The sequence below is a fragment of the Eleutherodactylus coqui genome, chromosome 2 (assembly GCF_035609145.1).
Source record: "Eleutherodactylus coqui strain aEleCoq1 chromosome 2, aEleCoq1.hap1, whole genome shotgun sequence".
NCBI lineage: Eukaryota > Metazoa > Chordata > Amphibia > Anura > Eleutherodactylidae > Eleutherodactylus > Eleutherodactylus coqui.
Window position 1 is genome coordinate 176,721,061 of NC_089838.1, and position 25,569 is coordinate 176,746,629.

Below are 25,569 nucleotides of genomic sequence, written 5' to 3' on the forward strand. Positions count from 1 at the left end.
ACACAAGTAATTGATGGTTTTCGGTATTACAAAGAATAACATAAGGAATTGTGTATGATGCATTCTACTTTGTAATGCAGAGAAATTATGAGGTTGATATATCCAGCATCTGAGCATGGGCATCCATAATTATTTTAGGTCTTTTTCAGGTATTGTACTCCATTTTGGAGATGGGGACCTACATTAACTAAAGCTGATATATTTTAAAAATCGTGTTCTCCAGAATGCTCTTATTGGCTTCCTAAGCAACAGAATTGTGCTGTCAACCTAAAAAAATAGAACAGAATGCTAAAACGCTTAAGTCTTTTCCAAAAATTACGTGGAAAAGCTAATACCATAATTAACACAAAGAGGGAATTCAAACTGCCAACAGCATGGTTGTTTCTTGCCCCGAAGCAATATGGCATGGACAGGGTGCTAGAGTGCATGTGAAGCTACATTGTTGTGCTATGTTATCATGCAAAGTGCAGTGTGCTTCATACTCAACATGCTAGGAGACTGTGAAAACAGTGCCACTTCCACTGTTTCTCGTTACATGTTCTGTACATACATAGCGCTTTGTCATTTTATTAACTGGTTGAAAATATCAGCATGCAGATCTTCCTTGATGCATAATGGGGATCATCAAAATACAGCTTTAGGTTGCTAGTGCCTAATTTGGATGCAAAGACGGACAAAAATACCAAAAGTTGTTTAGACTACGATACTTTTAGATAACAATTTTCATGGATGGTCTCAAATTAAAGTTAATTTAACCTACTAAATGTAAGCTACACTCCTCTAAGACATGATGGAGATTCATACTGTAGTTTCCAGGATAAGCACTTATATTTACTTCATATTGGAAGACAATTAATGAATCAGTTCACCATACAATCCATAGAACGGTCGTATTGGTATGAAACCATCATGAGAACGTACAGTGATAAATGGGTGAGTTTAAGAGGTTCTGGAAGATAGGACACCTCTGTATATTCACTGATAATTAGTCAAGGGATTGGTACATAATTGGACAGGGAATCAAACATTTTATTGTTCAGCCATACTGAAAAGCTATGATAGGAGTTTTCCGGAAAAAGTATTTCTTCAGGTATAAATATTAGCAAAAGAATAAAGCTTCCAATATACTCACCTTATGGTTTTTGTATAATTCCTGCAGAAAACCCCTTTAGATGTGCAAATCTAATACTACAAGACTGCAATAATAAGAGCCCTTGACTATGTATGACATAGCCATTTATAATTACATGTAGCATGAATATACCAGTTCTAGTTTCATGGTAGTGTAATGGAGTCTGATCAGCTGTTATATAAGCAGATAGGAACACAGACATTTTTGTAATAGTTGTATTTTGTGCAATTGTATCCTGCTGAATAATGTGAAAGGTAAGATTGATTTTGCTTAGGATTACCATTAAACATAGTTATTGAAACTGAGCCATTTTACCACAGTTGCACCACCCATTCAAAGGTTCTTATCTACATAATAAAGGTACTTTTTATGTCATTAGTATAGATGGTGCACATATGTTTTCACTGCTTGCATAGTGAAATTCTATTAAAATCTGTGCAATAAATTCAGCTGTTCATCTACCCCATGTCATGCGAGACCACCGCTCCATTCAAACTCTTCCTCACTGTAGTTGTGTAGTGAGAAGTGTGTGTGTGTGTGTGGGCGGGGGGGGGGGCAGTGCCCCCAATTTTAGTGACTGGTAGAGGTCCCAGTGGTGAGGCCCCCGCTGATCAGGCATTCTGTGAATAGGTGATAAATATCCACTATAGAACAATTAAGATTTCTAGTATACACCATTCTACAAAGAAGTGATCATGGTTTATTTTTAAGGATTATGCTCGAGCAGGTAAGCCCTGAGAAAGCCTTCTAGCCCCAAGCAAATGATCAATAAGCAGTGGAGTGCAGCACAACCTTATAACCAAGGAGTGGATAAACGCCTGGTGCACGGTCCCACAATGGATCTGGACTTGTAGATCCCCACCACGTCAGAAGAGATTCAATCAAAGGATAGAACCAGCACACTGGAAATTTTGCAAAAAAAAATCCTCTTTATTCCCCGACCACTCTCTCCCCAAAAATGGGGCGATATATAATTGATCCTCTGTAGCTCCACCCCCTCTCTCTCCTCACAATGAGGGATTGCAAAGCTCTTTCGCGATCTTCTCCCATTGATTTTAACGGGGCCGGCACTGCTGCCGCCGGCCCCATTGAAAACAATGGGCAATATTGCAGATTTTTTAAAATCGCAACTTGGAGTGAAAAAAAACATCGCAAAGGAGAATGGAACCATTGAAAATCATTGGTTTCAAAATAATGTGTTATCATCCACTCTCGCATCACAGGAAAATCTATTGCCGATGTGGAAAGCCCTTAGGCTATGTTCATACAAGCAGAGGCCTCGGTCAGACGGGCGTTTTTTGCTGCGATTTGCGGATCGCATAACAGGTGCGCATCCGCAAATCGCGTGACCGGGGCCGAAAAATCGCCGGAAAAATCTGCTCCTAGCTGCGTTTCCTTTGAAACGGGCCCGATCGCAGGAGCGCTGTCCAGCCCATTGAATGACAGCTGAGAGCTGCCCCTGATTGGTCGCTGCGCTGAGCCAATCAGAGGCAGCACTCACTCACCCATTCATGAATTCATGAATGGGCGTGAGTGAGAGCTGCCTCTGATTGGTGAGGGCTGTGACCAATCAGAGGCAGCCCATACAGCAGGCGGGGATTTTAAATCCCCGCCTGCTGAATACTACCCAGAGCAGTTCAGGAGAACTGCCGGCCAGCCGTGGCTGAACTCCGGCTGCACGGACAAGGTGAGTATATATATATATTTTTTTACACATTTTTGGATGCTTTTCAGGGAAGGGCTTATATTTTTAAGCCCTTCCCGAAAATTCATCCCGCGCTCGCTTGCAGCCCATTGCTTTCAATGGAGCCGGGTGTATTGCCGGCTCCATTGAATTCAATGGGCGAACATCATTCTTCTCTGCCACAGCTGTTACAGCTGTGGAAGAGGAGAATGATTTGCGTAGTATATGTTCTCAATGGTGTCGGGGCTGCTGCCGCCGGCCCCTTTGAGCGCATATAATAGAACACAAGGAATCGCAGATTGCAGATAGGCACGATCTGCGATTTCTTGTGTCCTATAATTTATCGCACAAGCGCATAAAAAGTGCCCATGTGTCCGATACCATTGCAAAGCAATGGTTCTAAAAGACCGCAGATCGCATGCGCAAATCGCGCGAAAAAACGCCCGTCTGACCGAGGCCAGAATCTGCATTGGATTTTTCCACAAGGATTCCACCTTAAAGCCTGCAGCTGAGCCGCAGATTTGCGCTTCAGGTTGCCTTGGATTCATACAAGGATTTAGCACAGTCTGTGTGCAGATTCCCCAAAGCAGAATTCTTGTCAAGAACTGACATTTTTTTATGTGATTGGTTTTCAAATCCACATAGGGAAAAAAATCGGCGCCATGCAGACTGTGATGCACCTCCCGATTCAAATGAACGGGGCACTTGCGTTACGTGGATTTGATGCAGATTAGGCCGGCTTCACATTGGCGAGAAAAATCACATGATATTGGTGCTTTGTGAGACGCACAAATCTTGCACAAATATGAACCTCACATCAACTCCCGATATCGGGCTTGCCCGTGTGAAGGTAGCCTTAAGCAAGTCATCTTTGAAGATATCCAATTTTCAGCTGATACTGTACATTTTTAAAATAGATTTTTTTTTAAACCATAGCTTTTACATATAATTATACAGATTACACATCAATCTTATAAAGTTTGCACTGGTCAGATAAAACCATTAGAAAACATCTGAATTCAGCCAAGATAGAACAATCCATTTCTATACAAAATGGGATTGTTTCATTTCAAATTTATCTTTGCATTTTGCCCAAGAACATCACAGAGCGCTTTGCCATAGTGACCGTAAGCCGGTTCGAAGTATCACATCTGTGCTACACATTCATTTTAATGCAGCTCAACATTAAATGAGATTAATTGCCCCATGGATGTGCTGAACTACCTTCATTTTCAGTAAATTTCTGCCATAGGATTTAACTTACAGGGGTTGTCCCACTAAAAGTATTGTTTAGATTTAAAGGGCCAGATTCACACAAGCAGATGCACATTGCACCACGTTTTTGTGCATCAGGGGTTGTGTTTTTGTGGCACAGCCATGGTCCCATACATTGAAAAGGCTAATTAATCTAATTACTTTCATAAGTTCTATTTCCATGCGCAAATGCACAGGAATATAGAGCATGCTGCATATTTTTTTGTACAACACAATTGCGCATGCAAGATATATACTCGTGAATGAATCTATTGAAATCAATAGGTTCTTTTCACTGTATTGCACACGCTAATATGGTCGTGTGAATCCGTCCTAGAAGGAACCTGTCAGCACCTGTAGCACTGTTTTATGTTCCCATTAGTAACAATGTTAATGATCCCTTCTTTCCTACAATAGGTTTTATTAGTCTGTTGATAAAAGCATACTTGAATGATTCCAGTTTGAAATTCTCTCATGGCAAGTAAGGCTTAATGTCCACAAATCAAGCCGCCCATAGGAAAACATGGGCGTCCCCAAATGAAATAAAGCATGCGGATTTGATTTACAGACCTTATGGTCCAGAAAAGAATTTACAGCATGCTCCATTTCAGTGCGGCTCCCGCATGGACGGCTTCCATTGAAGTCAATGGAAGCCGTCTGATCCGCTGCCTGTCTGCAATTGAATTGCGGACGCGCCCGTGGATGCAGTGGGAAAAGCCGGAGTTTTAAAAAATACAAAGCTCCACTGCGCATGCGCCGCTGGTGCTTCCGCACACATCCACAGTGAAGAAGATAGAAGACCCAAACGGGTAAGCAGAAGACCCGCAGTTTCCTCCGCCGCGGGCAGGGTCAGATTTTGCTGCGAGTTCCCGCATGCGGAATCCGATCCACCCATGAGGCCTTAATGAGGAAGACCAGCTTGGTGGTCAGGCCAGACTGTCTCTGCTAGCCATTTGTGTTTCCAAAATGTCCACACCTCATGCCTCCTGTGATGTGCACGTGGCGCTGTGAATTCCTGCGTGTGCCATGACTGTCAACTGGCACATGCGCAGCTGATCTTTTGCTTTTGTAAGCAGGATCTTGGTGCTCATATGTCAGTTGATGTCATCAGAACACACGCGAGACTGCGCAGTGCTGCAATATTGTACCGTTTTTCTTTGCTTACATTAGTAAAAAGTTTATATCCCCTAAACTAATGACAGAATAGCGCCATCTACTGCTTCTATTGAAGAGCCTTTCACTGTCTGGTCCTCCCCCGCACACAGCTTTTTTCAGCGTTTAATGCTGCATTTTAAACGCAGCGTTAAAACACTGTAAAATGCCTCCATTGATTTCAATTGGCCTTCTCAGACGAGTGTTTAAATGTAGCATTTTTATCACCATGTTTTTCAAGCACTGTCTGTTCTATTTTTGAGCATTTCAGCGTTTTAAAATGTGATGTATCGCCCATTGTAACGAATGGGAAACGTTTCCAGTGCTGTCCAAAAATACATGTTGACGCAGCTGAAGATACAGTAAATGCTGCATTGAAAAATGTAACATTTTTACAAGCACTTGTGTGAGAGTGGCCTTAAGTTGCTAACCTTATGCTTCATTTTAATGGTCTACTAAATTCGGGGAAGTAGGCATACCTCACCTAAACCTTTCCAAAAAATTTAGAGATGAAGTGTGTAGCCCAAACCTAAAAGTAAACAATATAAGCCTTTACAATACCTTCAAGGCAATGAACACTCACAGTTTAGCACTCTGCTACACACACAACTGGCCCAGATGGTGAGATCCATCACTGCAACTTACTGATTGCCATCCTAGAATTAGAGGAGCCATACAAGTTAGATCGTTTGTTTTATAGACAGCTATAGTACTAAGGAACCCAACCACGTTTGCCAGGCACGCATGTGCTGTGAATGTAGAAGGAAGGAAGTCACTTATCTTCTGAGAACAAGAGGATCTGGAATACACACAGGCTGACATTCACAATTGGGTACCTTTACAAGAGACAACTGTTGGACGCGCAAATGTCGAACAGTTGTACCATTGACTACTGTCTGACTATCATTCCTGAGTTTTACACAAGTGATAGTCCTTCAAGTGAATGGAGGGAAAGCAGCTGGGGATCGTTCCGTCCCGCCCACCTCTATTCATAGTAAACAGGAGTTGCTTAAACACTGAGTGCCCCGTTTACACGTCCTGATAGTTACTTGGTTTCTAGTTCTGCTGAAAACCAGGTGAGCGATCTCTGTCGGCAGCTACATGTACATGGGAAGATAATGACCCAAATTTGCTGTTTCCAGTGAGAATTTGGGTAAAATTGCCCCATGTAAAGGTACCTTTAGATTATCAGTGGGTTCGGCAGATATGCGTCTAATGTGTATGGCCAACCATGGAGCAATGGGAGTTCTGAGTAGTGATTTTTTTTCATTACAAAATCCATACAGCATAAACAAATTAAGTACAGTACTTATACCCAGGAAACACATTCATGCCTGAGATAAAGTAATAAGTATTCCAATCCTACTCTTCACTTATCAGTCATCAAAAAATTCAAGGGCTGGTTTTAGAAAGGCAAAGCTTTCAACAAATATTCACAAACATATACCGGAGCCTCGAACACATACCGAATAGAACTGTCTTCTGAGATAAAAAACTCTTCCCTCCAGCACTTTCCCAATCACTGTCTCAAATCACTGTCCAAAAGTCAGCATGCAATAGCACAAAGACACATTTCACATCTGTCTGTTTCTGGTGTCATGTCTACAAATGAAAAATACCTGCCAGAAAAAGGTGACTGATAAGCACCTGTAAGAAAGTCATTGAAAAAAGGATTATAGACTGACTTTCTATAAGAATCTGGATACATTAATTATACCTCCTGTTATACATGACTACAGGGGTAGTGAAATTAAACTTCTCCAACTCAAAGCCCTCTGGAGGGTGTTCTCCTGCTCCAAATGAGACAAAATTCAGATGACTGCTACTTTAGATGATGCGCTCACCATTTAGGGGAAAAAAAATTGTAAATAAGTCACCAATACATGGCGCTGTAGGGGAAGTTTAATTTCGCTAACCCAGTATATGGAAAGCTGCAGCCTACATCACACATTTTTTAATCTCTATTTATATTGGGAACCACCCAAAATGCTGAGACAAAAGTACAACCTGCAAGGCAGAGGAACAGTAAATACAAAAGGTAGGATAAGGACCGCACGAGAGTCATCTAAATGACTCCACGAGTGCTGACATCACCGCTAAGGTTGATAGCCGTCATGCAGAGCATTTTTTATACAGGTAGACTTCACCACTGGATCGCGGGCTTCTCGCTCATCGCTTCATCTTCTATGTGAAGCAGAGAGTGTTTACACACAATGACAAGCCCGCGATCCATCAATTTTTTTAATGCTGACTGAAAGTCAGCGATAACGAATAGTGAATGAACAGTAAACATTTTTTTTGCATCTACACTGGCCGATTATTGCTTATTTTTGTTTGAGTTATAATCGTCCCATTTAAATGGCCCTTAAGAGCCATGGATTAGTGAAAGAGGAAAATCAAGACAGAATAAAGAAGAGGTGGGGTTTGAGGCAAATTTGAAGAAAAACAGCAAATCTAGAGGATGGGGCCCTTTGGGAGAAATCCTGTAACTACTTGTACTGTCTTACCTTCTACAGTTTGTATCAAAAAATAATAATGTATTCAGCAGCTTCCTTCGTAGTTGTGGGGAATACAACTGCCAGGTCCTGTTCAAGGTGGTTTTTGGTATAGTCATGTCAACTAGAAAAAAGTAAACTAGTAACTGGAGTTTGCCTCCAAAGATAAATCTAAGGGCCCTTTCACATGGGCCGATAAATTGTTTAGGTTCCCGTTTGAATGACAATCGTTTAAATTCTCGTATCTGTGTAAATGCATGCCCCAACTGAACAATGAATGATAACTAATTTGCTTCTCATTCATCATTCAGTTTTTGCATGCAGAAAACTGAATGAGGGATCAGCTCACATAAACAGGCAGTCGTTCATTTATGAACGACTGCCTGCTTACTGTGAATGGAGGCAGGCAAGCTGCAGCAATCTCCGTCTCGCTCAGCCTCCATTCACTAGTGTAGAAGCACACTGCCTGACTAGTCATCCTGTGTAAAAGGGCCCTAAGGGTCCACATAAATTAAAAAGACAAACCTCAAAGCTGCCATCCTTTTATTGGATAAAACGTAACCTTTAATAACACAGTTAAAAGTCCCATTATTTTTCAACCTAAGTGGGGTATCTGCCCTGACAAAATCAACCACAAACTAGAAAATCTTACACTATAATGTAGGAGAATAGATAAAATGAGATAGGGGAAGGAGCATTGGTGGGGTGCCATTCTCAGGATCACTGGTGGTTCGACTCCTGGATAGAGAATAAATGTCTTTGGTGGTAAAACTGCCTTTAACCTTTTTGTAGTATGTGTGGTACCATTTAATATGCCATGGGGCTTATTTACATGAGCTAAGCTTCCGCCCCCTCCCTGCCCCTTGTCCATAGCCAGCTATGGGAGTAGGTGGGGCAGAGCGGAGCTTAGCTCCACCCCATCCCGCCCACTCCCATTGCAAACGCCAGAGTGGAGGAGAGAGGCAGAGAGCCGGCGAGGCTGAGGAGGTGGAACTACCTAGATGAACGTGTATATCGGCTGGCCGTGAAAAAATAAGCCCATATGATGTATTAAAAAACTTCTAAATATTTTTAATTTGGGTGAAATAGAAAAAACATTGTTCATTAGGTTTCATTTTTATGGTGTTCATATTGTGGTAAAAAATAATTTAATTCTGTTAATTTAAAACTTACCCTTTGGGTGGATTCACACGAGCGTATACATACATACGTGTGCACAAAAGCGCGCATCCACATATGTGCAAAAAAGGCGTGAACAAAGCTCCGTGCATTACATCACCCCCCCAAAAAAATACAATCATAGCTACAGGCAAGCCCCCACAGTATGGAGTCTTTAATGCGAAGGGAAAGCAAAAAAAAACAAAAACGAGCTCATCACAAACCCAGGGTCCTTGGAAACATTTACAGCCATTGGCTCTTTCACACGGCCGGAGGGGCGTGCTATGTGTCCTATGCTGCATGTTCCATGTTGCAAGTTCTGTGCAGCATGGATCTTACAGGCGCGCATGTCCTATGTCTTGTGGTGCGCGCGTTTGCACGCCTCTAAAACATGGACATGTGATTACCTCACAGGAAAACAATGGTTCTAACAGGCGTGCATTTTTGTGCGCACATAAACACGGTCGTCTGAATCCACCCTTTCCGTTGCATATTCTGAGACCTATAACTGAATTTTTCTGTTGATGGGGCTGTGTGAGGGCTTTTATTTGCAGTGGAAACTGTAGTTTTTATTGGTACCATTTTATATATAAAGCTCTTTGATCACTTTTTATTCTTTTTTTTTTGAGAGGCAGCATAACCAAAATGGTATTATGATTTTTTTCTTTCATATGGCATTCACCATCCAGAATAACTAATGCCATATTTTAGTACTTTGTCATTTTTACAGATGGGAATACCAATGTTATTTATCCTGTAGATTTGTCTTACTGCAAAGCCAATGCACATATTATATAATGGACTGGTGTTTGCTCATAATAGAGAAACAGAGAGGAAGGTGAAAATAAACTCAGCACCCCCTTTTCTATAAGCTAATAACTGTAATTTATGGGCCACATAGAGGCTGACAGTTTCTTTCATTTCTGATAGACCTAATTCTGCTAATTAACTTCATGATACACCATGGGACGGAACAGTTTCTTTGCTAACTCTAGGGTAGAATGTAATTGAATCTGTAACACAACAATAGGGAAATACTATTGGTCCCTCAAGTTATAGTACAGTGGCCATAGATGACAACATTTCAACATTCAATGGTCCAATTAATCATGACTGAATTGGGACTTATCCCCTAATACTAGCTTAATATTGACTTAGTCCCAATTCAGTCATGATTAACTGGATAGAGCAAAATAGGAAGAAAAGGACAAGACAGCATCTTCAGTCTGGATGGTAGACTGGAGGGAAATTTTTTTTTCCCTCCAGTCTACCATCCAGACTGAAGATGCTGTCTTGACCTTTTCTTCCTACTTTGCTCTATCCAATTAATCATGACTGAATTGGGACTTATCCCCTAATACTAGCTTAATATTGACTATCAGTGCTAGCAGGGCTCTTTCTCAGCTTGGACTGGGAATCTTCTAGGTCGGACATTATTTCCGCAGTAAACTGGGCACCCCTAATAACCAGCGTAATATCCACTATCGGTGCCAGCTGGTTACGTGCTTAGTTCAGAATAGGATACCTCTGGGCCAGACATTGTTTCAGCAACTATCCTGAGGTCCTGTTAATACCAGGAAAGCTTATGGTGAAGGGCACCCCCAATTTGGACGCTCAACAGCAGCATCTAGCATCAAGGGCTATTTTAAGCATCACGGGCTATTACACCATATCTATCAGATGACAGTTTTGTTATATCAAGGTTCCTGATGAGTCAATACTTGACAGAAACGCGTTGAACCAATTGTTTTTGAGAACCTACTATAATTGTTGATCGGTTTTCTCTGACCAACATCTCACTAGTCATCAATCTGTCCTTAATCTAGCAATTAGGGCATTAACCCGGATCGAACCACTCTTCCATTAGGAACCATTTGGAGTGCTTGACCGTCGTAAGGTCTTTAGCCCCAAACCGTATCATTTAGGGTGACACAACTTGGTACTCCTCCTCAGTTACATCTAAAAAGGGTGACACTTTATTACATTGTCACCGATATTCTGGCGGTTACGAGTCCACCATGACCTAACACCCCTACGAGTGGGTTTAGGGGCCACTATCATACGACTCCAGTTCCTGTTTAGTGTTGGATGTTTTGTTCCGTTCTTTGTCTTTTTGTTTGTTGTTGTGTTCGTGAGGCATCAAACGTTTTTAAACAAATTATTTATTAAAAGTTATATTTTAGGGGATACACACAGTGAATATGGTTGACAAAATGTGTACAAAACTGTAATCAAAGGGACCAACATATGTACAGTAGAGTCAGTCTGTGTGTATTATATTAGGAAACAGAGGTACTGACATCCTATGGTAGAAAATTAGAGGTCCCCATATTTATATTTTGTTATAGAGCCTCCCATTGTCTGGCAAATTTACCCATTAACAAAAGTATAAGCACATTACTTATAAAAAAAAAAAAGTTCTTGTGTGATCACTTGTGTTATTGCCTCTGTTATACAGACGTTTTTACATAAATCAAATGTTATAGTAGTGGACCCATCCATGAAAATGTATATCATTTCATTAGATTATTTTTGAGGGTTTTAGTTATGTTCATAATGAGAGTTTTCATTTCGGAGGTAAGCTATAAACATGTAACTGCAAAGCAAATTTGCTTTATTACCCTTAATCCATTACATAGTTGAAGGAAGGAAATATAATAAAACCATTCTAGAAGAATTGGAGTAAATAAAGTGTGAATTTAAAAATTGATAGGCGTACAAAGAAAAATAATTGGAGATTAGCTGTTCATTAAAAAAACAAAAAACAATTATGATAGTATTTTATCAGCTTCTTAAACATCATCCATTTGCTAGATTTCTAATATACTGTGCATAGGAAAATTTGTTAAAGGGAAAGTGTCATCAAATGATATGTTGCTTAAATCAAGTTTTCATGTTAAACATATATTTTTTAAAAGTTGGCGATTTCCTTTGTATTATCCATATCACTACCTATACTTAACAACAGTCTGATTATTTTGCAGTTTTCATGCTGATCAGTGAACCTAATAATAACCTGACACTTCCTATATTGCATAGAAAACGTTTCAGTTACCAGTTCATTCTCCTCACAGGCAGGATTACAATGAAAGATAACACCTATATAGAGTACACAAGATACACCATTTACAATAGGTGATAGGAACAGATTCACCTTCTTCCTTCCCCTCCTTGCACAGTCACCTTTGCACATGTCACAAAGTATCAAAAACACTCTTCAACAAAAGTTAATTGGTCCCCTCCTACTAATGTTTCTATAGTCCATGAGGTTGCTGTACATATCAGGAAGTGTCAGGCTTTTTTATTAGGCTTAGTGGCCAGTGTGAAAACTAAAAGATATTTATATATTGTTTTTTAATTTCCACAGTGAAAAATCACTAAAAATGGACTAAAACATGTTTAATAGAGATGAGCGAACGTACTCGTCCGAGCTTGATGCTTGGGCGAATATTAGGGTGCTCGGGATGCTCGTTATTCGTAACGAGTACCACGCGATGTTCGGGTTACTTTAACTTTCTTCCCTGAGAAGTTTGCACGCTTTTCTGGCCAATAAAAAGACAGGGAAGGCATTACAACTCCCCCCTGCAACGTTCAAGCCCTATACCACCCCCCTGCTGTGAGTGGCTGGGGAGATTAGGTGTCACCCGAGTATTGAAATCTGCCCCTCCCGCGGCTCGCTATGGATGCATTCTGACATTAGTTCAGGGAAAGCGCTATCGTGTTGGAGCTGCTATAGGGAGAGTGTTAGGAGTATTTTAGGTTTCAAGAACCCCAACGGTCCTTCTTAAGGCCATAAATCTTCTCTATATGCGCTCAATGGGGCCGGCGGCAGCAGCGCCAACCCCATTGAGAACATATGGAAGACAAATTCTTCTTCTCTGCCACAGCTGTAACAGCTGTGGCAGAGAAGAACGATGTTTGCCCATTGAATTCAATGGAACCGGCAATACAGCAGGTTCCACTGAATGCAATGGGCTGCCGGCGATCGCAGGATGAATGGCCGGGAAGGGGTTAAATATATAACCCCTTCCCTGCAATTCATCCAGAAATGTGTTACAATAAAAATATATACCGGCGTATAAGACGACCCCCCAACTGTCACCTTATACGCCGGGAATACAGTGGAGCAAAGAATAAAAATCATTACTCACTTTTTCAGACGATCTGCGGCGCTCCTGCAGGCTGTCACTCCCTCCTGGTGTTTGCAGGCTCTTGCTCCTTCCTGGTTCCCGGCAGACTATTGATTTCTCTACGAAAGGCTTTAAATCTCCGCCTCCAGAAACACATGTGCCTTCAGCCAATCACAGCCAATGACAATGATGTCATTGAATGGCTGTGATTGGCTGTGTTTCTGGAGGCGGGGATTTCAAGCCTTTCGTAGAGAAAGCAATACTCTGCCGTGGACCAGGAGGGAGCGACAGCCTGCAGCAGCACCGCAGATTGTCTGAAGAAGTAAGTAATGATTTTTATTCTTTGCTCCACTGTATTACTGGCGTATAAGGTGACAGTTGGGGGGTCGTCTTATACGCCCCGTCGCCTTATACGCCGGTATATATTTTTATTGTAACACATTTCTGGATGAATTGCTGGGAAGGGGTTATATATTTAACCCCTTCCCGACAATTCATCCTGCGATCGCCGGCAGCCCATTGCATTCAGTGGAACCTGCTGTATTGCCGTCTCCATTGAATTCAATGGGCAAACATCGTTCTTCTCTGCTACAGCTGTTACAGCTGTGGCAGAGGAAAACGATCTTTATGCTGACAGTGGGGGGGGGGGGGCACTCTTGCCGCTATTGTGGCTTAATAGTGGGACCTGGGAACTTGAGATGCAGCCCACCATGTAGCCCCTCGCCTGCCCTATCCGTCACTGTGTCGTTCCCATCACTTTCTTGAATTGCCCAGATTTTCACACATGAAAACCTTAGCGAGCATCGGCGAAATACAAAAATGCTCCGGTCGCCCATTGACTTCAATGGGGTTCGTTACTCGAAACGAACCCTTGAGCATCGCGGTAATTTCGTTCCGAGTAACGAGCACCCGAGCATTTTGGTGCTCGCTCATCTCTAATGTTTAAACATAAAAATGATGTAAACGATTGGTATTTTTCTGATTCCCCTTAAGAGCTAAACATTTTTTTAAAAACGAAGGATGATCATATAGTGAAAGAACGTATTATACTGTACACTTAAATACATATTTAGAATTTTGGACACAAAAGACTGAGATCAAATAGTTATGATTCTTCAATGTTTTCATATCCTTTTACAGATTCTAGTTTTGTGTCTGCGCTCCAGTTTTAAAATCAATTTTTACTCCTTTGCTAGTCCAAAAGCTACATTATTCAGTACAATGGGGCATTGAGTTGATGAAGCATATTTGGTTGCATGACATACCTTAGAGCAATGCTTCTCAAACTGTGAGGTGGACCTTGCCAGTGAGATTCCCCCGAGTTATTTGTGAGGCACAGCTGGTGACAGGTTTTGATTGAAATGATAAGATACAGTCTTTTCTATGGCTGAAATTGTGTATTTTAACATAATTGACTCATTTTGTGCTTATTTTATTATCAATGTTCAGAAGACCGGTAAAAAGTAAATTGAGCAATATTTCAAATATTTGCTTGGACTGCCACCATAGAGGGTGAGGCCCAGGCATCACCTAGGTCTGTCTGGTAAGGCCCTTGTAGAAAACGTTTGAGAAGCCCTGCCCTAGACTACTGTGTGCTCTCCAGACACAGGTAACCAGTCCTTGCAGTCCTCCATCCAATGGTTTGTAATGATAATCACAGGTTGAAGATTTTCCATGTCAAAAGCACACAGCCTAAAACATGCCATATGATTACAAAGTAGCAATATATAGCTTATTTGGTTCTTCTGTAACCCCCGGGTTAATATCGCTGCAGGAGAACAGGATATTTGTAGAAAAGAACTTGAAATAATTGAACAGGATGATTTTTTTGCATCCATTTTGTTGGTGGCTGCTCCTGGGAATCATTGGTTATTAGCTATCCTGCCTTCCTCCACCTTTTTCTCTATTGTTCCTATCTAGCAAGCAATGGGAGAGATTTACTATATATTCTATGCCACAATAGGGTCATAGAAAAAGTTGCAAATTTTTGTGACTTCTCTTCCTCCTGCGCCAGTCACAGCACTTTTTTAAAAAAATGGGCAAAGCTTGTTGGGAGGTGGTATGCCCAACTTGGACCTACAGATTTATGTATAATTTACACCACAAACTGGCATACATTACGCCAGAAATGTATGCCTGGTTGGCCCCAGGCATACATTTCTGTGAAGGCACATGGAGGTGCTGAGGATACGCTGAATACATGAAGAGGTGTGGCCCTCTTATAATGCAGGTACTCAAACAGCGGGTCAGACCTTATCTCTAGGCATCATTTTAATTAAAATGGCCATAAAATACTACATCTAAAACCAGGGAACTTTTCTATACAATACTATAGATGCTGCTATGTGCTCCCGAAAAGGAACTAAATGCTGACTTAAGTGTCTACAGGAGAATGAATGTCAATGGAGCAAATCTACAATTCCTGTTGTGCCAGAATTCTGCCATTAGTTGCACTAAAAGTTTTGGACAAATCATGTTAGACAAATGTATTATTAATTTGTACCAAAAACAACAGATATTTACTGCTGGCTACAAACTTTTCAAAAGGGTCTAGAAAAGAAGGCACACATTTGTTAAATTGTATAATACAAGAGACTTAGCACTGGCATGAGCCAGCTTTTCATTGCAACACACTGGTCTGAAGTATACCACCCAAGAGGTGTTATAAAGTTAGTGATACAGATCCCAATGCTGACATAGAGGGGTCTTTTGTGGCTCTGAGTGTTGCACCATAACACTAGTTAATTGGTTTTAGTAGCCAGCTCAGAGTGTGCATGTGCATTAGACTCGAGTATAGCCACTATGGAATGTGCCATTGGGCTAGAAACACAGCAACAGGGAACATATATGGAGATGTGCAGCATGGTCTAGTGGAGCCACTGTGAGACTGTCGGTGGGCGGGAGATCAGGGATTCCAGAGTCCCCGATGGGTGCTGCACAAATAGGCTAGAGTGTTGTTGCTGGGATAGAAGCTGGAAAGAGACTGTTGTAATTTGTAAGCTGTTGCTGAGCCAATGTGGGTTGTAGAAGTGCCAGACCTTGTGTGTGAACTTGTCATCCAATTCCAGAAAAGTGAGTAATCTGGACTGTTCAAGGAGGATAGTGAAGGCTCAATAGGTTCTGGGAAGATTACCCAAGTCACAGAGTAATCCTTCTTCCGGAATAAAGTGAAAAGTTTAGGAGTTGCATTGTATACTGGAAGTGGAGGCTCAACCACAAGAGGTCTGCACCATTCTACAGAAAAGCTGCCAACCTTTTTCCCATTCTTACACACTGAAGACTAAGAGCAGTATACCTTCATCAGACATTCTAAATATCACAATGTCCTCCTCTGTGCTTTCCGTTACTGTACACAATGTGCAGGAAGCAGGTGACATAACCATGATTTTCCTGCAGGGCATTATGAGTAAATGATTCTAATAATTCCACTTGCTTAAATTACTGCAATTACATTTATAATCATAAAAAATGAAAAATAAAGCAAAGTTTATCACCAGTCTTATCTTGTAGACCTGAAGAAAGATATTGCAGTTAGGCTAATATTAACTTCTAGAAAATACAATTCAATATGGAGATTTAGAAGCATAAAAACTTATATGAATTACTAAATGATGCCCTCCTGAAAAGCCCTATCGAAAACTTAACCAGCTTAGTTAGTGCATAATCATGATTATTATTGACAAGTGAGGGAAAAAGGGAAATTATCACTCTGATTTCGCTTTTAGTTGTGTAAAATGTTTCCATATTCAGGTATCCAAAGCGTAGAAATGAAATTTAGATATATGCAGCACATCAACAATAACAAAGTATGTATTCTCACACAACGCGTTATGATTTATTACCTTTCAGTCTTGTTACTGTGATACCAACAACTTAGAATCGGAATTGTTCCGATTACTTAAGGCCCAAACTTTTGTTCACTTCACCATGTCTTTCCCACCCAATTAAATACAAAATGATATAAAGAACATATTATGGCCCTTTAGGCACCAAAATGTCACATAATAGTAAAAGACAGAATACTCATCAAACCTGTCATTTCTGAATAATCTTCTTGAACAATGGACGGGTTGTGGGAAATCTGTTGACTGAATATACAACTTGGACACTATATGTCTATACCTCTTTGTATAGTCACATAACACAAAATTAGAATTTTGTTTTGAATGGAAAACATAATTTTCAGACTTTAGGTTTAAACATTGATGATGACAATTATTATAATTAGAATCTTTTTTTTATCTTCCCAAATTTGACAATTTTTTTTTTAACCTTACTTTACCTTATTTGACCTGATCTTCTATTCCATTATATACACCTTATTTGACCATGTATTTGTTACCTTGTATTAGTTTACCTTCTGTGATATGACATCATCTTACATAGTTTCACCATTTTTTTGGTGCAAAAATAGACTTTACCAAAACTACTATTTTTGTGTTGCTAAATGCTAGTCAAAATCTCCAGGAGTCCCAGAAATGCAAGGCTTAATATGCACCATTCGAGTACATTCACATGTGGCAGATTTTGGCTAAAATTTTGGCAACTGACACAGTCACCTGAATGAAGGTTACAGTTAAAATATGCTCATCTGAAAGCAGACTTAGAATTTATGATGCCTTTTTATTGGCAGCTAATATGGAAAGTTCATCCAAAATCTATTCACATATTTCGATGGCTTGCACTTCAGAATAAGAACTTATTTGATTGACTTTGGAAAAACAGTGTCTACTTGCAGAACCTTTTTGTGTAATCAAAGCATAAAATACCTTGCTGCTGCTTTTTCCATTCAAAACCTCCCTTCTATATACTGTGGCACCTCATTCTTTACATCCGTTAATGACATCTCGACTCATGTGGATGTAGCTTAAGGGGTCATCTTGCTGAAGCTATTGATAGCTTATTGGTAGGATATAGTCCCAACGTGTGACTATTGGGGAACCCATTGATTGACACGGGAACACTATTCTCCCCTGGCTCCTGTCAGCTGAGCCTCTTAAAACATGTTAATCCTAGAATAGGTAAAAATTAATAATTTGTTGCAAAAATCTTATTATGAGAAACAATGACCCTCCAGCCGTAGAATAACTGTTTATATAAGAAACCACTATTTACGCAATCATTTGTAATTGCAGGCACATTTAAGCAGCCCTGTAATGGGGTATATCATTTCTATATTATACCATATGTGAAATAATTGAACAATAACTGTGGTTGAGGTAGGGATGATGTATTATGTGGTTCATGTTCCTCTGGTTAATAAAAACTTTACAAGTTAGTGTGCGCTCACCTAGTATCAAAGCAATAGTGAGGAAAGACAGGATTACAGTGCAGAGAAGAGAAGTCTACAAGTATAAGTAAACACAGTCATGTGAAACAAGAGCGGATTAGAAAAATGATAATATGCATGCAGAATTTACAAACCGTGTCTTTAGGGTGGCCCAATAAGTAGAAATATGGGGACCCATGCTTGTCACTTTTCATGCACATGGAGAGACTGGAAGAAGGTACCATTCCTAAAGGAAGGGGAGGAACAGCCTAGGACCAATCATTAGAATTAACAGAACAGTGACACAAAGATATAGAACTGTTGTTAACAAAGAATTCTTAGTATAATTAGCAAAGTTATAGGAATATTTCTAAGAGGAAATAGAATTGGTATTTATAAAGCATGCAAATACTAATATTAGAGACAGCTAAGATTATATTTGGGTTATTTACATAGATGGGTTAATTTACATTAATGTTAAATGGCATCTTGAAGTGTTTCTGTATAAATGTAAAGCAATTCTGGTAAATGCTGTATTTGTACCATAAAGCAGAGGGCATTCACTATACATGGATGTTCCAAAAGTTTCTGTTGTGTTCTTGTAAGGTCAGGTTCACACTGGATGGTTTATAGCAGTTGATGTTTTTAAGATCAACAGGGAACTTTTTTTCTGTCAATTAAAATGACACAAAAAACACCATGCATGAATAGAGCTTTGAAGTGAATACACAGAATAATATTTACAAACTTCTAGAGCAGTGTTTCCCAACTCCAGTCCTCAGGGACCCCCAAAAGGTCATGTTTTCAGGATATCCTATGGTAAGAACACATGTGGTAATTAGAGATGAGCGAGCATACTCGCTAAGGGCAATTGCTCAAGCGAGCATTGCCCTTAGCGAGTACCTGCCCGCTCGAGAGAAAAGGTTCGGGTGCCTAAGGGGAATGCTCGCTCGAGCAATTGCCCTTAGCGAGTATGCTCACTCATCACTAGTGGTAATGTCTGAGGCACTGACCATTATTCCATCACCTGTGTAATACTGGGGAAATCCTGAAAACATGACCTGTTGGGGCTCCTTGAGGACTGGAGTTGGGAAGCACTGTTCTAGATAAATAAAGTATCTACTAGGGGGAGCTTAGGGGCTTCAATGTTTGAACAGTATGCAGTAAATATCTGCGTGTTCTCTAGTGGTGACAAATAGTAGGTTTCCCCAAAACTAGTACAGGGTTCATGGCCACAGCAGCACCCACTATAGAGCACACAGCAACTACACTGAGTGACTGCTAAAGGGGGTTTCCAAGGAAATACTACTGATGACCTATCATCAGGATAGGTCATCAATAGTTAATCGCTCTGGGTCTGTTACTTAAGACCCCGACCGATCAGCTAAGTGGGCGCAAGCTGTCAGCATCACAATAACACAGAGGTCGTCACAGAAGCCCCCGCACTGACCTCTCTGTAGTGGCCGATGCTTGTAACTTCAAGCACGGCTCTCATGTAAATCAATGGGAGCCAGGCCTGCAGTTACAAGCGCTGGCCACTATAAAGGAGGTCGGCACAGAACTTCCACTCCTCTGTGTATTTGGAGTGAAAGTTTCCACGCCGACCTCCCATGTAGTGGCCAGCACTTGTAACTGCAAGCATTGCTCCCATTGGCTTCCGCTCCGACCTGTGTTATTACTGTGCTGACAGCTTGTGCCTGCACAGCTAATTGGTCGGGGTCCCAAGCACTGGACCCCGATCGATCAACTATCGATGACCTATCCTGATTATAGGTCATCAATAGTATTTCCCTGGAAAACCTCTTTAAGGGACACATGTTCATTCTTCCTTTCTCTATTATCTTACATCATTCCCACATCTATCAGTACAAATTCATTTGCCAGTGTTGATCTCCCCTTCTTATAATATATAGAGCATTCCTCCTTTGCACATTTCTCAGCTGGGCAGTCTTCCAAATACTGGGCATCCATTGCCTGCCCACAGCACTGGCTACCGTGCACTCAACATTCTCCAGGAGCATGTGGCGTGGTAGGGTGTAATAACTGTAGACCCAGTGGTACCTCTGTGACAGCCCCTTATCCCAGAGAAGTATTGGTCACTGCAGGGGGTAGTGACAGTATTCTTCCTGCTTAATACCTTGATACATCTCTGCCCCTTCCATTGTAAAAAAGCCCTATCTTCAGCTCCACCATAAACTTATTATAATGCCTCTGCCCTAAAACGCAATATGGCCATGAGGTTCCATCAGAGCAGTTTATGAGCGTTCTGTCCTATCACTAAGGAAATGGTCAGGGGGGTTTTGGCACTACCAGCCCCCAATGCCTGTGTTATAGAAGACAAAGGTTCTTTGTAGCAAGATTTTTTTCTTGCTAAAAATGTGTTTTCTATAGAATATATATGTAGAATATACTGTATTTTTCTGACTAGGTTTGTCTGTCTCTGAAGAGGTCTGTCATGTCTTAATATCTTAATATAAAGAAAGTATTCACAGAAGCAGTAAGGTACAGGATAACTGATTGAGGCCCAGGCCACCTTATCTACAGGCGTATACCACTTCTGTCGCAGAAAATAGCGTAATAATAAAATAAATAAATATATTATCTATAAATGTTTTTATTTATTTATACTTGAAAACTTTTTAGCTTCTCACCATTACCCCATTACCAGAAAGGAACCCAGCCATGACCCCCATGGTTCAGAGTATGCAATAGGACTGCTACATTATGCTGCGAATGCTTTCAGTATATTCAGTGTAGAATCTATATTTTCTGGAGTAGTACGTAATTCAACCCTTTCCCGCTCCAGCGCATACGTTTACATCCTAGCAGCGGGATACTTCCCGCAACAGGGCATAAACATACATCCTGGGGATAGCGAGAGATCATAAGCGATCTCGCGCTATCCGGCAGCGGGAGCTGGCTGTCAGTGATAGCCAGCTTCCGCTGCAACAGCGGGGGTGCACTGTTAACCCCTTCCCTGCCACGATCTATGTAGATCGTGGCATGGGAAGGGTTGACAGAGAAAGCGCACTCCCTCTGTGACGTTGTCGGGCTCTCACGATATAATCGTAGAGAGCCCGTCTGGTTGCCATGGCAACAGGACGGCAGATACTGCTGTCCTGTATTGCCAGTGCCTGTGATCGATGTAATAAGCGATAAGGCATTACAGGAGAGAAGTTCTGCAATGCCTTATCACAGCGATTATCAGTGCTATGGTGAAAGTCCCCCTAAGGGACACAAACTGTGTAAAAAAGAAAAAAAGATCAAAATAATGTACAAAAAATAAAAATGTAAACCCCTTTTAAGTGTTTTTTCTCATATTAGCATAAAAAAGGTAAAAAAAAATTGAAGTCCCACATATTTGGTATTGTCGCGTCCGTAACGACGTGTACAATAAGTTGCACAGCAAAAAGCGTAAAAAAAACGCTAAGAAACACAATAAAAGTGATCAAAAAAATCTGTATGTACCCCAAAATGGTACCAATAAAAACTACAGCTTATCTCACAAAAAACAAGCTCCCATCGAGCTCCGTACATAGAAAAATAAAAAAGTTACAGGACTTCAAATGCAGTGATTTCGAAAAGTAAAAAAGTTATGGCTTTTGAAAAATGGAGATGAAAATCTGCCAAAAATCGTTGCGTCCTTAAGCCCAAAAAAGCCCGTGTCCTTAAGGGGTTAATACTGAATTACATTTCTTACTGTGTGCTCTAAATACACAATCCTCAATAACTCTACACTTCTACCTAAAGGGTAAAATATATGTATTCCTTCCAATGGTAATAAAAAGGGAAAAATTATTTGGATAGGTTAAGGAATAGAAAATATGTATTTGACATCTGTGAAACCTGCTTCAGGTTTAAATTCAAAGTCACAAATAATAAAACTATCTATCCTTTTAATCTTTCCTTCAATGAATATTAATGTAAATTCAGATTTTAGTTAACCTTGAAAGTCACCCTTTAACATTTGCCATTACTTATAATCTTGTGGTATGAAAAGTAAACGTTAATTAAATATCTTATTAAATCAAATTTGACGGCTACAAGTCAAAAAATGATTAATTGAGACCAGCAGCAGTTTTGCACACGGAAACTAGGCCGTTAAAATGTTTTAAGTACTTGGCACATGAAGAATTACGATGGCCTTGTTATAAGTTTTACCAAGCAGTTATTGTCATGGTAACCACCACTTCCATAACTCTTTAAGATGTAACAGTGAAAAGGCTTAGGATGAAAGTAATTGAGTACACACCTAATCACAGCACAGTCTACAATGGGATACTAACATTCTGGATGTAGGTGCGGAAAAAGATCAAAGAGGGCTGTCTAAGGGAAAAATATATGCACTTAAAGTGTCCACCTTTCTGCACGTCCATTTAGGTTTAAAATTTTGTTCTGACTAAATTCTTAATACATGCATACTATATTATTCCCATCTTGGCCTTTCATGGCAAAGATTGGAATATATATATATATAAATTTCTGATACAGCAAATTAAGGATTCGCTCCAAAACTGTCTTTTGTTGGATGAAATTTAAAGGGGTATTCCCATCTTGGGTTTTCATGGCAAAGATTGGAAAACCCGACCTCTGTTTCTGACCAACTGTTGGACAGAGCAGTGTCCTTCAACCCAGCACTATTTGCATAGCTCTTATAGAAGTGAATGGCAGTTACAGAATTAACATAGGACAGTGAGCTACAATGTTTCTGTAACTCCCGTTCACTTCAATGGGAACTAAGGAAACAGTGCTGGGCTTAAGTTTTTGGCTGTTTTCGGAGTTACCAGCTGGGTGGCCAATAACTGTATAAGCAGTTTCCCATCTTGACTATTAAGAGCCACGATTGGAATACCCCTTTATCAATGAATGTTTCAGCTGTCCAATTACAGACTGTCAACACAAATTAACTCAGAAACATCTGAAAAGTTTGTCCTGTAGTCAAACAATAGATCTTTCCTTTTAGGTCTTTTGGCCATGAATGGGGTTTCTTTGAAGGAACATTCCCAGAATGATCATTCACCCTTTGTCCAATGTGAACCAACATGTATGGGCAGTGTAAACAGCTGTAAATGCCAATATGGATTAAAATGTATACAGCTATGTTGGCAAAGCAGTCACTCATTGACCATAAAGTGTATGTCACCTATAGAATTAAAATGTAACATTCTAGCTGCAATTGCCACTATAGACCGCTTACATATTACTGTATACCATTTGTACACTGAACACAGTAATAATAGAGTATGCAATACTCTCCTATGCTGCCTCTAGCGGTCTGCAGCATGTATAGAAGTCTTTTAAATCTATGTCTATGCAGGGGATATGCAGGGGATTTGGAGCTTTTTATCAGAAAAAAAGATATATTGAGAAATTAAGCAACACCCTATTTAGATAAACAATGGCAGTTAACCCCTTAACACCTGCCGATACTCCTTTTTAGGGCACCTTATTCTGATGCATATGCCTTTCTATGGGTCTCCCGTGCCAGGGGGAGTGGGTGCTGGGCTGTTAGATGACATACTGGCACTTGACTCTTTACATGCTGCAGTGAATGTGACTGTGGCATATAAAACGCTGGTGGTGCACGCCATGAAAAAAAAATTGAAAAAAACCTTTGGCAAAGATAGCTAGTTTTGTATAGCTCGCCTCACAATAAACAGAATATAAAGCGATTCAAAAGTCAAATGGATCACCAAATTGGTACAGATAAAAAGTAGAATTCGTCCCGCAAAGATAAAAAACCTCAAACAGCACAGTTGATGGAAAAAAAATATTGGGGATATCTGAATGCAATACAAAAAAAAATATCCATTAAAAAAAAAGTGTAAAAAGGTAACAAGATATTTTAAAAATTATATTAATTTGGTATTTGTGTAATTCTACTGACCTGTGGAATTAATTTAACATGTTATTTATACTACACGGTGATCACTGTAAAAAAAACAAAACTTGCATCTAGAAAAAACAGAATACAAATTTTTCATGTTCTCAAAAATACGATAAATGAAGTCAAGAGCTCATCCTGCGAAAAACAAGCTGTTATGGAGCTCTGTTGATGGAAAAATGAGAACATTGGCTTTTGGAATGCGGCAACAGAAAAACAAATCGTAAAAGAAAAAAACAATTCTAGTTTACATAAAAAAAACTGTTTAAACTTGGTATCGCTGTAATCATGCTGACCCATAGAAAAATGTTATTACATTATTTATTCTGCATGTTGAACACCGGCATAATGAAATTTTAAAAAATTGTGATTTTTTTGTTAAACCCCCTCTCCCCCCAAAATAAAAATGTATTCTATAATTTTTCTTATGTATCAAAGTAATTAAAAAATGCAACTTGTCCTGCAAAAAACAACCTGTCCTATGGCCATGTTGACCGAAAGATTAAAATGTTATGGCTCCTGGAATAAGAATGTAAAAAAGTGAAAATTGGTTGGTAATTAAAGGGTTTGTCTCGCGGCAGCAAGTGGGGTTAAGCACTTCTGTATGGCCATATTAATGCACTTTGTAATATACATCGTGCATTAAATATGAGCCATACAGAAGTTATTCCCTTACCTTCCCTGCGCTGGCGTCCCCGTCTCCATGGCTCCGTCTAACTTCAGCGTCTAATTGCCCGATTAGACGCGTTTGCGCAGAAGGGTCTTCTGCCTTTGGGACTGTCCGGCAGCAGCGGCGTTCTGGCTCCGCCCCCTCTACGCATCATCACGTAGCTCCGCCCCTCACGTGTGTCGATTCCAGCCAATCAGGAGGCTGGAATCGGCACATGTGAGGGGGCGGAACGACGCGATGATGCGCAGAAGGTGGCGGAGCCAGAACGCCACTGCTGCCGGACAGACCCGAAGGCAGAAGACCCTTCTGCGCAAGCGCGTCTAATCGGGCGATTAGATGCTGAAGTTAGACGGACCATGGAGACGGGGACGCCAGCGCAGGGAAGGTAAGTGAATAACTTCTGTATGGTTCATATTTAATGCACGATGTATATTACAAAGTGCATTAATATGGCCATACAGAAGTGCTTAACCCCACTTGCTGCCGCGAGACAACCCCTTTAAGGCATAAAATGGGCCTGTCACTAAGGGGTTAAGTATGGACATTCACTTTAAGTGAGAAGCAGGGTAGTGTTCTAGCTTTTTCGTACCTTTTATTTTAAGCCATAAGTATAATGTGATTGTGAAAGTAACAGTTTACCAAGTGTAGGCACAAGTAAAATACTGACATTATCACACACTAAAACTTTGTTACTTCACATTTCAATGCAAAGATAGCACAGCCCAAGAAATGTAACGTATT

General features: G+C 40.4%; 1 protein-coding gene across 5 annotated transcripts in view; it reads right to left on the bottom strand.

The window, feature by feature from the left end:
* The window catches only part of MAGI2 (membrane associated guanylate kinase, WW and PDZ domain containing 2), a 955,112-nt gene that overhangs the window by 25,532 nt on the left and 904,011 nt on the right, over nt 1-25,569 (bottom strand). The window contains exon 22 of one of the 5 annotated variants that reach the window (XM_066592006.1): nt 18,430-18,521. The exons of the other annotated variants lie outside the window; for them this stretch is intronic. Within the exon in view, the coding sequence (XP_066448103.1) occupies nt 18,430-18,521 (92 nt within the window). The remainder of the gene's footprint in view (nt 1-18,429; nt 18,522-25,569) is intronic. 5 annotated transcript variants of the gene reach the window in all.